The sequence below is a fragment of the Myotis daubentonii genome, chromosome 3, assembly GCF_963259705.1.
Source record: "Myotis daubentonii chromosome 3, mMyoDau2.1, whole genome shotgun sequence".
Taxonomy (NCBI): Eukaryota; Metazoa; Chordata; class Mammalia; order Chiroptera; family Vespertilionidae; genus Myotis; species Myotis daubentonii.
The window spans coordinates 61,528,420-61,542,513 of NC_081842.1; the positions used below are offsets into that span (position 1 = coordinate 61,528,420).

The 14,094-nt window shown below is 43.0% G+C and overlaps 1 protein-coding gene across 3 annotated transcripts in view; it reads left to right on the forward strand.

The window, feature by feature from the left end:
- The first annotated feature begins 5,598 nt into the window (after positions 1–5,598).
- TMEM39A (transmembrane protein 39A) overlaps positions 5,599–14,094 on the forward strand; it is a 33,605-nt gene continuing 25,109 nt past the window's right edge. Inside the window, exons 1-2 of one of the 3 annotated variants that reach the window (XM_059687769.1) lie at positions 5,599–5,935; positions 7,097–7,283. In XM_059687769.1, coding sequence (XP_059543752.1) covers positions 7,171–7,283 — 113 coding nt within the window. In that variant the 5' untranslated portion in view covers positions 5,599–5,935; positions 7,097–7,170. The remainder of the gene's footprint in view (positions 5,936–7,096; positions 7,284–14,094) is intronic. The other 2 variants (XR_009451866.1, XR_009451865.1) reach the window with 2 other exon arrangements.

Here is a 14,094-nt window from a genome sequence, read left to right on the forward strand (position 1 = left end):
ATATATATATATATATATATATATATATATATTCAATATTACACTATAGTGTATAGCACTGTTAGATCCCAAGGGCTTGCAAATAGTATAGCATGGGTCTCCTCGTAATAGGAAGTGATCAGACAAGGAAAAATATCAGTGGGTAACATTATACTGGACAGTATAGCTGTTTAGGTGTATATATAGTGACCATAAAACTACAAGTTTTAACCATTGTCTAAAGTGTGCATAGTGACTGTTAGGTCCACATCAAAAGGAGCCAGGCCGAGAGATGCTGTGAGAGTTTAAGAAATGTTACCACATTCTCTCACAGCAGGCCGAGACTAATATTGGTGTCAGACCAGCCGGGTGGTTAGGTTCTCTTATATAGGGTAAAAGTTTGCAATATTAGCCGAAACCGGTTTGGCTCAGTGGATAGAGCGTCGGCTTGCGGACTGAAAGGTCCCAGGTTCGATTCCGGTCAAGGGCATGTACCTGGGTTGCGGGCATATCCCCAGTGGGGAGTGTGCAGGAGGCAGCTGATCAATGTTTCTCTTTCATTGATGTTTCTAACTCTCTATCTCTCTCCCTTCCTCTCTGTAAAAAATCAATAAAATATATTTAAAAAAAAAAGTTTGCAATATAGGGTCAGGATGTGGGTGCGAGAGTTGGTCAGTTGGAGGGGAGGTCCCCAATGGTCAAGGGAGGAGAGTGCCTAGGTCGATCAGGTGGAAAGAAGTTCTTCTCATCCTGCCTCTGCAGGCATCCATCGTCTGCTCAGACCTATGGGAACAGCTTATAACAATATATATTTCAGAAAACATGTCCAAACAGGAGAGATTAGAGGTAGTTCATCCTAACAGAGACAGCTTTAGGCTCCATGGAAATACATGGAAGACCAAGATGAGATCTGTGCCCTCGAGGGGTTTAGAACTAGTGGGAAGACAAATAGGATTCCCAGAGATACTAGTAACTTATAATTTTAGGCAATAAGTAAATGTTCCTGGTTTCAGTGGAGGGAAAGATCAACATGAACTGGACATCTGGAGAAAGGGGTAAGAGAGGTATATTCCAGGTTAAAAAAAAAAAAAAGAAAATATTGCAGTGAAAGAATATTGTGCTGGAGACACTAAAAAGGGAAAAGCCATAATCTGTAGAGGATGGGGGTAGAACTTGGGGTGTTGGTAGTGGAGGGCAAAACTTAGGATGCATGTTGAAGAATAATGAAAGACAAAATAATATTGATTAACTAGGAATAGGCCATGTCACTCACTTTGGGAGAAGAGAAAATAGATCTCCAATACTATCATACAAGACTCCTTCGGGAATCCAAATGAAAACTTGAGTCAAAGTTTCTTTTATTTCTAGGAAGGTGTGCACACCTTCAAAATGAATATTCAACCAAAACCGGTTTGGCTTAGTGGATAGAGCGTCGGCCTGTGGACTGAAAGGTCCCTGGTTCGATTCCGGTCAAGGGCATGTATCTGGGTTGCGGGCACATCCCCAGTAGAAGATGTGCAGGAGGCAGCTGATCGGTGTGTTTCTCTCTCATCGATGTTTCTGACTCTCTGTCTCTCTCCCTTCCTCTCTGTAAAAAAATCAATAAAAAAAGAATATTCATCAAAAGTAATAACAAGGCAGTGTACTCCATAAATGAACAACACAATAACTTTCATTTTCAAAGTTACTCTAAAATGAATATACAGGTATAGGCAAAAGTAGGGTGACAGTTATGAGTACATGTAACAGCTTATTCTTGCATTATTTTTTATTATGGTATTATTTTCCATGTGAGCCACTGTAAACCTACTTTTGTCCACCCTTGTAGTGGAGAATAATTTTTAAAACTTGAATAAAAGAGCTTTTCTTTTCCACAAGTACGGATTTCTGTGATCAGAAGAAAATGGAAATCACCTTGCGTTACAATGAAAATATTTTCTGCAATTTTGCAGTATTTATCTCTGTGAAAGGAGGGCAGTGAGGTTGGGAGTTAAGTGGGCCCTATGCACAGGAGGAACACACTGCATGTGAATCCATGTAATAGTTTCATTTCCTTAACAGGTAAGGTATTTCATTCCAGTGGTTCCTCGGTGTAATAAGTACCAGAATCCTAGAGTTTGTGAAAAATCACAGATTTCTAGGTCTTATGCCAGCTACTAGTTTAAAATGCAAACACTATGGTTTAAAAGATCCTCCATGTTCAAACTCCTAGTGGTCTTCAAATTAATTTCATGCCACTATCAAGAAAAAAAAAAATCCTGAGATGTTCTAAGTTAAAATTACAGTGAGCGAAAGAGAACAGTTAGCCTGTTAATAGTTGTAAACCAGCTCTGATAAGGCTGCTCATGTTCTTATATATCTGTTGGAATTTAGGATTAATTTCCAGGTGGCTATTTCCATTATTATTCACTTTTTTTCAATTACAAACATTCAAAATTATTTTATATTAGTTTCAACTATATAGCATAGTGATTAGACATTTATATAATTTATGAAGTGATTCTCCCATAAATTCAGTACCCACCAGGCACTACACATAGTGATTACAATAACTGTGCTCTACTTTATATCTCTGTGACTAGTTTGTAAGTACCAGTTTGTACTTCTTAATGCCTTCCCCTTTTTCACCCTGCCTGCTAACCCCCTTCCCATCTGTCAACCATCAGTTTGTTCTCTATGAGTCTGTTTCTGTTTTATTTTGTTCTTTAGATTCTACATATAAGTGAAATCATATGGTACAGTATTTGCCTTTCTCTGACTTAATTCACTTAGCACAATACCCTCTAGGTCCATCCAAGTTGTCACAAATGGATGTTCATTCTTTTTTATGATTGAGTAATATTTCATTATATATATGTACCTACATCTTCTTTATCCAGACATTTAGGTTGCTTCCATATCTTGGCTATTGTAAATAATGCTGCAGGGGGCCCCTTCTAATTGCTAAATGAGATGCTGCCCAATTAATGGAATGCTTAATAAACCCAATTAGATCTTAAAAAAAAATAATGCTGCAGTGAACGTCGGGGTGCGTATATCTTTTTGAATTAGTGTTTTGGATTTCTTTGGATAATTACCCAGGAGTGAAATTGCTGGGTCACAAAGTAGTTCTATTTCTATGTTTTTGAGAACCTTACATACTGTTTTCTATAATGGCTGCATCAATTTGCCACAATTATCCACTTATTAACACATGAATTTTCCAGTCTGCTGCTTACAGCTCACCCACAGCAGCAGACACTTCTTCCTGGCAGATTCTGCTTCCCCTTTTCCCATTGTCTTTATCTACAGCTAATGTAAATCTTTCAGAACAGCTAAGATCTTTCTCCCTGCCCCCATCCCCATCACCGCCTTCGCCTTCTTGATGTATAATTTGCAAAATTTTGAGGTAATGGAGTTCATGTCCCAAGACCAGTCTTCTTTTGGGCCAGCAATTTTGGCTCTTTAATTAACCTTTCTTACAAAAGACTTTCAGCTGTGGGAGTTAAGTTATTTGTTAACACCACATTTCCCTTTGCTCACCATGACCTAGCTATACAATTTTGTGTTAAGTTCCTCAAACATGGCAAGCTCTAACCCACCTTAGAATCTCTGCATAACTTTTGTTTTCTATCTAGATTGATTTTCTCTCCCATCTTTGCATCTCTGGTTCCTTCCCAACATGCTGAAATGTCATTCCTTCAGACAGATATATCCCTTCAAAAGAGCACCCTCCTTATTGTCTACCTCATCCCTTTGTTTCCTTCATAACACAATCTCTAATTATTTCATTTATTAAATAAATGTTTCCCTCATTAGAATACAAGCTGCAGGAGGGCAGAGACATATCTGTCTTGTTCACTAACACTATGTCTGGTCCATAATAGTCATTAAGTAAGTAGGTGGCAAAGGAGTTTCAATGTATCAAGCTAGGAAACAGTTTACAGAACAAATAAGAAAATATTTGTTGTCTCAGTGGTTGAGCGTTGATCTATGAACCAGGAGGTCAAGGTTCAATTCTGGTCAGGCACAAGCCCAGGTTGCAGGCTCGATCCCCAGTAGGGCGTGTGCAGATGGCAGCTGATCGATGATTCTCTCTCATCATTGATGTTTCTATCTCTCTCCCTCTCCCTTCCTCTCTGAAATCAATTTTTTTAAAAAAATGTGCAAAACTCCTTACACTTACAGGTGAATATGATGAAAGTATCTGTGTTGGATTTTGTATATTCATGTCTTCTAACTTCAATTTCTTCTGTAAAATAGGAACAATGGTAGTATGAAAGAATTGAGATTTAAATGAAATATATAAAACTACAAGTCTAGTATCTGGTGCCAAAAAGAACTCTCAATAATGGTTAACTAGTCATTACCCCAATACAAACAGTTTTCTCTTAAGGCTCTTAAAATCTCTAGCGTGAGAGATCTCACATAAGTGCTCCTTTTGACACTTTTACTCTTCTTCTAATACCAAACTACTGGCAGTTTCTGATTTCATGATGCTGCTGTCCACCTCCTTACCTTATCTGACAATTCCTCTATAGGCGCTTGGTAGGAGAAAGTCATTCTTGGAGTCTTGGTTTTATTTATTTATTTATTTATTTATGAACATACAAACAAGGAGCATTCTTTTATTTTAATATATATTTTTATTGATTTCAGAGAGGAAGGGAGAGGGAGAAAGAGAGAGAGAGAGAAACATCAATGATGAGAGAGAGTCATTGATCAGCTGCCTCCTGAGTGCCCCACACTGGGGATCGAGCCCGCAACCTGGGCATGTGCCCTTGACCAGAATGGAACCCGGGACCCTTCAGTCCGCAGGCCAACGCTCTATCCACTGAGCCAAACCAGCCAGGGCAAGGAGCATTCTTTTAGTCTGGGTTTTAAACCCCAAGCTCTCTGTGAAGCTTTCCTGGGGAGACACCTCCCTCCTCCCACAAAATTTATTACGCTGTCTACGTGCTATCTCCGGACCTCGGGCAGAATATCAATGTTGCATTTATTTTAACAAATTGTAACTTTCTGTAGCATTGTAGCATTTATTGTTACAATCTGTCTCTTCCACTGGACTGTGAGCTCTAGTTCTTTACAATAAGAGGATGACTGGAAGCTAAAGCAAGACTGTGCGACTTGGGCTCCCTTACTCAGCAGTGACATGACCTTAGTGACGTCTCCCAACTTCCCTCATCTGTAAAAATGGGAGTGACAACGTGCAGAACTGTGGCTTGGAGTCCACGAGATTCCCAGAATGACCCTGCAGTGGTTCTCAAACTTCTGGCCCTTTAAATACAGTTCCTCATGTTGTGACCTAACCATAAAATTATTTTCGTTGCTACTTCATAACTGGAATGTTGCTACTGTTATGAATCGTAATGTAAATATCTGATATGCAGGATGGTCTTAGGCGACCCCTGTGAAAGGGTCGTTTGACCGCCAAAGGGGTCGCGACCCACAGGTTGAGAACCACTGCTTAGGGACTGGGTCCCTGAGGTCCTCGTGGACATCCACCAGCCCTGGCTGGGAAGGCGGGACCAGGAGTCCCGGGGAGCAGGCGCGTCCCACTGCGCAGGTGCAGGCAGGCGGGGCGGGGGGCTCGCTCGGGGCAGCGGGAGTAGTTCCGGGAGTCAGCTCGCCGCAGGGGCCGAGGCCGTCGCGGGGCTGACGTCATCGCCGTGCGCTGCCACGTCTGCTCAGCTCCGCGGTAATGGAGGCTGCGGGAGAGTGCTGACGGCACTGGGCTCTGTAGCTTTAGCTCTGGCTCTGGCTCTGCCGCTGACGCAGGGTCTGGGTCTAAGTCTGGGTCTGGCAGCTCGAAGCGTGGACATCTTTTTTTCGCGTCTGTGGGCTGGACGGCCTGCGGACAAGCACTCGGTTTGGAGCGCCTCGACGCGGGGAGGGAGTTCTCTTGCTTGGGGTCTCTCGCGTCAAGCTGCTGCCTGCTCCCAGGGATCCCGCCCCACCGGCCGGGCCTCCTCCATGCGTGAGTCTAACGGCACCGCCGTGCTGTCCGTCTGTCCGAGGCCTGCTTCGGCTCTCCGGGTGGCGGGGCGGGACCGCTCGTCCCCTCTTTGGGGGCCGGTCTATTGGAGTTGGTAGCCTCTCGCCATCCCTCCTGCATCCTCTCGCCTCTTCCTTTCTGGGTTTTTTTGCTCCACACCTTTCTTTCCCTGTGAGCAAGGACCGGCAGTCGCTGCCTACATCCAGCGGTTTGGATAAAGCTATAGGGACAGTGCAGTCTGCCGCAGGGTTTTGGAAGCCAGAGGCTGTGTGTGTGTGTGTGTGTGTGTGTGTGTGTGTGTGTGTGTGTGTGTTTTACGGTGTCATTCTTTAGTTTTTAAATTGTATTGTTTAGTAGACAGATGTTCGTATCCATATTGGTGGAGCCGTGATTTTGCCAGATCGACGAGGACAATTTCTTTTTTTCAGCCAGGATCTTCATCTGTGACTTACCTTTTCCTCGTGCAGGTTCAGTAATTTCTAAGAAATCATACATACGTTTTTCTGGAGTGGGCATCCATTTGAGCGCCTTCGAATAGTTTCACTCTAGCATTGAGATACCATTTGAACAGTTTTACAGAGTTAGAAGGGTGGACCGGTGTACTCACATGCATCATTGTCAGTCCCGACAACAACCTCTGTGGGACAGGGAACCCCCCCCCGCCCCTTTTGATAAGGAAGCGGAAAGTCAGATAATATGTAACACATCTGAGCCAGAACCAGATGGCTTGGTAACAAAAGGTAACATTTTGGACAGTGCTGATTCTCCGGTATTTCAAGGGCCTTACTGTGAAATAATTACGTTTGAATTGGAAGTGTCTGTATTAGGTGTTTCTTGTAAATGTGTACCTGATTGTGGTATCTTTCATGTTCTGTACTTAACTGACACAAGATACAAAGTGTGACTTCCCTAGTGCTGAACACACCTTCGATCAGCACTTATGCTTTTGATCTGTTAGAGTTCGAGTATTCATTTCATTAGAATAAAGTAGGTAATAGATACTGAGAGCATTTGTTTGAAAATCTGGTTTTACAAGCCCCATTCGCTCAGTTTTTCTGGTGGTTTTCTTACATTGCTTAGTTTAAAAAATAGTAAACTGACATTTAAATGTGTGTGTTTTTTGTTTGTTTTGTTATTGTTCAGAGTTGAAATAGGTTGACAACCATTGACCTGGGTTGCAGCTACAGGTGGCACTGGAAGCAGACTGGTTCCCGGACATGCCCGGTGGAAGGAGGGGCCCTAGTCGGCAGCAGCTAAGCCGTTCAGCTTTACCTTCCTTACAGACTTTGGTTGGTGGGGGCTGCGGCAATGGAACAGGCCTGAGAAACAGGTAAAGAAGAAATAAGATTATTTGTAATTTGTAATATTCTCTGATCAGTAATACATAGAAGTCATCATGCTATCAGGTATTTGTTTATGAAGATTATTTCCTGACCCTGAAATAGAAATCCTGCCTTGAAAACTGAAAGCTCAGTATTTCAGAATACTTGGGAGGCGGAGAGTTGTGATATGGAGCCCACAGAGTGAAAGCAGTCCAATCCTTAGTTATGGTTCATAATTCAAATTCTAGTCATCACCTTTTTAGCTATTAAAGGACGGGAGGAGCCCTAGCCAGTTTTGTGCAGTGGTTAGAGTGTTGGCTCATGGACTGAAGGGTCCCAGATTCGATTCCAGTCAAGGTCATTTACTGGGGTTGCAGGCTCGATCCACAGCCCTGGTCGGGTTGTATGCGGGAGGCAACCTATCAGTGTGTCTCTCTCACATTGATGTTTCTCTGTATCTCCCCCTCCCACCCACTCTCTCTAAAAGTCAGTGGAAAAAATATCCTCAGGTGAGCATTAACAAAATAATAATAATAAAAGAAGGAAGGAATAATTAAAGTACAAGGCTTTTATTTTTTGGAGGGCAAATTAAAACTAACAGTTTATATGAGATTCTAAAATTGTAAGTCATATTCCACCAAGGGTCCTACAAATTATATTCTTCAAAAAATTGTTTGAAATTAATAAACTCTCAGCTGTAACTTAAACATCTTAAGATTTGTGTCATGAGTATGAGAATAAATAACATGATTTTTTTGTTTTGTTTTATTCTCATTTGAGTATATTTTTTCCATTGATTTTTAGAGAAATTGAGAGGGAGGGAAGAAAGGAGGAAGTGGAGAGAGAGAGAGAGAGAGAGAGAGAGAGAGAGAGAGAGAGAAACATTGATGTGAGAGAGAATCATTGATTGGCTGCCTCTTGCACACACATCCCCTCCCACTGGGGATCAAGCAGGAAACCTGGGCATATGCCCTGACTGGGAATTGAACCCTGACCTCCTGGTTCATACGTCTATGTTCAACCACTGAGCCACATCAGTTGGGCTTTAATTGATTTTTTTAGAGAGGGAGAAGAAGGGAAGGGAGAGAGAAACATCAATTTATTGTTCCACTTATTTATTCCCCTATTGATTGATTCTTGTATATGCTCTGACTGGGGATCGAACTCACAAGTTTGGTTTGTCGGGTCAGTGCTCTAACCAACGGAGCTACCTGGCCAGTGCAGCTCTGCCTCTATAGTAACTCCAGCAGTTCTTTGTTCTTCTACTTGGGCTTTGAGGATTTCCCTAGATAATTATGTTCTCAAATTGTCCCGTGGAATTCCTCCTCAGTGTCTCAGGGTGGCAGGCCTAGCAATCTAGGCTTCAGGTTTCTTAGCTCTCTCTTAATCAGACTAACTCCTCCTATGAGTTTTAAGTATTGGGATACCATGTAAAATATCATTTGGGGAGAAAAAAAAGAAGTGTTCTGCTATTAAAAAGCTGAAAACCACATTCCTAGATGATTATGCTTGTACTTAAAGTATGCAAGTAGAGTACTGGGAAGAACTAGGAACATTTGGAAATTACCTCTGCTCTTAGGTGGTTTTAGCTATGATCATGTTTGCTTTTCTCTGCCTTCCTTGTGGCCCTTTATTCTGGCTTTCAAAATTCCCATCGTGGTTGCCTTGACCTACCATTCTTCATCTGCTCTCCTCCTTTAACATATATTTCTTTAGCAATTAACTGGGGTGGTGAGGAGGAAAACATTTTTCAACAGATTAGGATGAAGTGAAAGATCATAGTTGTTCACGGTTTGCAAAGTCACTGTTACTGAGTGACTATTTTGTGACATTTTTACCTAAAGAGGATATTTTGGGAGAAGATATTCTATATTTGTTTCTTTTTTTAAAAAAAATATTTTTATTGATTTCAAAGAGGGAGAGGGAGAGAGAGATAGAAACATAGATGGTGAGAGAGAATCATTGATCAGCTGCCTCCTGCATGTCCCCTACTGGGGATTGAGCCCGCAACCCAGGCACGTGCCCTTGACCGGAATTGAATCTGGGACCCTTCAGTCCTCAGGCCAACACTCTATTCACTGAGCCAAAGCACCTAGGGCCTGTATTTGTTTCTTGGTGGGAAAGAAGCAGCCTAGAAGATCTGGGGTAGAGTTATAAAAAATAGGGATAAAAACCAGCGGTAGACTAGAATATAGTTTCAGGCAGGATGTATACAAAGATAGGGTCCAGATGGGGAGAACTCTCTTCTGGAGTGTCTGTAGAGTACTGAAGAGAGAAATAGGTAATTGCTTAAGTATGATACAATTTCGGGTGATATCTTTGATTCTGCAAGACAGGTCAGCTGGGGAAGAGAGCATTGTGCCTGATCGGTGAAGTTAAACTTAAGAATGTCATAGAGCTACTTTGGTGACAGTCAAGATTGAAGCCTATAGTTCCCTGTCCTGTTTTCCACCTGTGAGGAGCAGGGATTTGTTCTTAGGACATCTTGCATAGATGATTGCCTCCTAAAGGAGGAGGACAGACTGTGAGTTTCCTAGAGCTTATAGTTGAGGGAGAATCTTATTTGAGAAGGACTGAGTGAGTTTTTCTTTGTTTTGTCCTTGCAGGTACTTTGTTACTAATATCACCTGAGCATGTTCAAATGATCACTGCTTTATCCCTTCCTATTCTTCTTTATTCCTTTGAAGCTTCCTTGCTTTATCTATTTGCTTAGCTAAATTCTTTTGCTTGCTGGCTCCATAAAGGCCAGTCTCAGATCTGGTATGTTAACTCGTCCGCACACAACCTTTATATGCAAGGACAAAGCAGGTATTCACCATAAACCGCATTGTTTGCACAAATGCTTTAAGCACAGTGAGCCACTCTTATTATTTAGTGAAACTTTTATGTCAGTAAGGGAACTGTTTTCCAGTCAAGTTCCAGATGCCAGCCTTGCAAGCAGGCATTTCTAAGATTGGCTATGCTGAGCACCTGCTTTCCTCTTGGGATTTTGGAAATAGTTGTACTGCTAGGCAGAGAGTGCCTCCATGGCCAGCCCTCAGTAAAAACTTGGGGTGCTGAGTCTATAATGAACCTTCCTCGTAGATAGCACTTAACACATATTGTCGCAAGTATTAACTGAGAGTTGTGTGTGTCCTGTACGACACCGTCTGTATCTATTGGTTATGCTTATATGCATCCAAGTCCTTTGGTTGATCTCTTACGGCCTCCCTCCCCTCCATTCCCTCTTAGGTTGGGCGGTCTGTTCGATGCTTCTATGACTCTGGATCTATTTTTTTTAATTCTTTTTTTGCATCTATTTTTGTTCATCAGTTTATGTTGTTCATTATAGTCCACAAATGAGTGAGATCATGTGATATTTATCTTTCTCCGACTGGCTTATTTCACTTAGCATAATGCTCTCCAGGTCCATCCATGCTGTTGTAGATGGTAAGAGTTCCTTCTTTCTTACAGCAGCATAGTATTCCATTGTGTAGATGTACCACAGTTTTCTAATCCAATCCACTCATCTACTGATGGGCACTTAGGCTGTTTCTAAATCTTAGCTGTTGTAAATTGTGTTGCTATGAACATAGGTGTGCATATATCCTTTCTGATTGGTGTTTCTGATTTCTTGGGATATATTCCTAGAAGTGGGATTACTGGGTCAAGTGGAAGTTCCATTTTTAATTTTTTGAGGAAGCTCCATACTGTTTCCCACAGTGGCTGCACCAGTCTGCATTCTCACCAGCAGTGCATGAGGGTTCCTTTTTCTCCACATCCTCGCCAGCATTTGTCGTTTGTTGATGATAGCCATTCTGACAGGTGTGAGATGGTACCTCATTGTACCTTTCAGATGATTAGTGACTTTGAGCATGTTTTTGTATGTCTCTTGGCCTTCTGTGTGTCCTCTTTTGAAAAGTCTATTTAGGTCCTTTGCCCATTTTTTGATTGGAATGTTTATCTTCCCTTTGTTAAGTTTGGAGTTCCCTATAAATTTTGGAGATTAAACCCTTATTGGAGATAACATTGGTAAATATGTTATAGAATATCACAGGTGTAGATCTTTTGAACTTCATTTGGAATATCTTTCTTGGGGCCCAGCATTTTATTGACATTGTTAACCACAGAAGCAGATTCGTCTTTACTTAGAAAAAATTCTATAAGAACCTTTTAAACCTTTAAATTATAACAAGTAGTTCATTCATCATGCTTTCCCCTTTCACTGAGTTTTGACTGAAGAGAATTCGAATTTTTATTTTGTTCTAGAGTAGAGGCCTCTAACCTTGTAACTTCTCAGAATTCTTTATTTCCACACCTTATGATTAATTGGAGTGAGAGAATAGATTGGCTGTTGGCATTAATCCCCTCCATTCAAGTTGACCAACTTGTACAACTCCAGAAGGCCCTTTTCATGTTGTGTTCTGTGTGAATGAGATCTCCTGGAGTTGGGAAGTGCTGTGGCCCATCTCTCAGAACAGATCACAGGGCTGTGGTGTTGATGATTGGTTTATGACTGAACAGGTAAGGTAATGAAGCCTTCTGGTAGATCACAACCTACTCCTTGATAAGCTTGTTCTATTAGAATATACACTGGCAATGAGAGGAAGAAATTTTTATAATTTTTCCTGATCCCTCTCTCCCTGTTCTTACCTTCTGGCTCCTCTGCATTTCTGCCATGTTATTCTTAACTGTTCAGTGTGACCAGAGTTTATATTCCCAGGAGTCACATAAAGTACTGTGAATGTCATATACTAATGCTAGAATTCTATATTTGGAACTTTTAGAGTAGAATGGTAATGCTAATATTGTTCCTTCTCTAGAATCTTCTTTGAAAATACAAACCAACCCTCTCTTTCATGTGCTTTAAACAATAGTAGACTCTTAGATCTCTGTAACTACTCCCATGTCCTATCTAATAAAACAGAAAAATGGTAATTGGCGTACGACGATACCCTTTTCATTGGCTAATCAGGGCTATATGCAAATTAACTGCCAACTAAGATTGGCAGTTAACTGCCAACAAGATGGCGGTTAATTTGCATATGTAGCCACAATGCAGGGAGGCGAAAGGGAAAGCAGGAAGAAGCCCCCTGCCACTGACAGTGATCAGAAACCCAGGGGGGAGCTAAGAGCTGGGGGGCAGGGCAATCATGATTGGAGAATCAGGTGCCTTTTCCGCCCTGGCCAGTGATAGCAGGAAGTAGGGGTGGAGCCAGGGATGGGAGCTGGGCACGGTCGAAGCTGGCAGTCCCAGGAGCTAGGGGCCCCTTGCCTGGGCCTAAAGCGGAGCCCACGATCGCGGGGCCGCTGCAGCTGCAGGTCCCCGCTGCCCGGGCCGGACGCCTAGGCCAGAGGCGTTAGGCCTGGGCAGGGGCGGAGCCTGCAACTGCGGGGAGCTGGGGGTCCCCTGCCCAGGCCTGACACCTCTGCCGGAGGCCTCAGGCCTGGTCAAGGGGCCGATCCGGTGATTGGTGATCGGAGGGTGATGAGGGTCAACTCCTCTGGCCGAGGCATCAGGCCTGGGCGAGGGGCTGAGCCGGGGATTGGGGGGATATGATGGTCCCCTTGCCCAGGCCTGAAGCCTGGGTCAGAGGCATCAGGCTTGGGCGGGGGGTGGAGCAAGCGATCAGAGGGAGATGGGGGTCCCCTGCCCAGGCATGATTCCTGGGCCAGAGGCCTCAGGCCTGGGCGGGGTCCAGAGCCAGTGATCAGGGGGAGATGGGGGTCCCCTGTCCAAGCCTGACACCTCTGGCGGAGGCGTCAGGCCTGGGCAAGGGGCCGATCAGGCGATCGGACAGTGATGGGGGTCTACGCCTCTGGCTGAGGCATCAGGCCTGGGCTGGGGGCAGAACCAGTGATGGGGGGAAATGAGGGTCCCCTTCCCAGGCCTGACGCCTCTGTCAGAGGCGTCAGGCCTGGGCAAGGGGCCAATCCTGCGATTGGAGGGTGATGGGGGTCAACGCCTGAGGGCTCCCAGTATGTGAGAGGGGGCAGGCTGGGCTGAGGGACACTCCCCCCAACACACACACCCAGTGCACGAATTTCGTGCACCGGGCCCCTAGTATACATATAATGGGAAATGTTATCATTCTTGATAGCCCAGCTCTTTCTCACATATAAAACAGCTTGGTAGAAGGGATAACAGGGAGATAGGGATTAAAACCTGTATATCTTAACTAGTGTTTTCAGAGATCCCTATTTTTCTTATGACAATATTGGTCTGCTGTCTTCTCAACCTAAAGGTATATATTTGTAGTAAAGTAGGAAAATTATAGTCCTTAAGATTATGGTCTGATAGACAAGACATATATACAAAAATTATATAGTAGCATGAAAAGTACAATATTAAAGATGTATCTTATGTGCCAGTGAGTCAGCTCCAACTCCTGGTGAGCCTATGAATTAGTGATGTCCACAGTGTCCTGTACTCAACAACGTTCTATGCCTATGGCTTCTTTTATGGAGTCAGTCCATTTCACATATGGTCTTTTCTTGCTGCCTTACATTTTTCCCAGCATAAAGGCCTAGTTTAGGAGTAATAGTGGCACAGAGGAGAGATGAATTAGTTTTGATTGAGTCAATCAGAGTAAGCTTCATAGAGGATATTCTTGATCATTTAAAAAGTCGTGAATGATTTTGTCAGTAAATGTGTATGTGAGAGGTTAAGGAGGATGTTTTTGGAGATGAAGCTAGTCTGTTAAGCAGAGGGCCTCATAGGACATACTAAAAATTTTAATATTATTCTATTGGTAGTGGAGAGGCATTCATTCAAGAGAGTAACATTTTAGAAAGATCAGACTTTCACTTTAGAAAGATCTCTGAAGGAAGGTTGGAGAA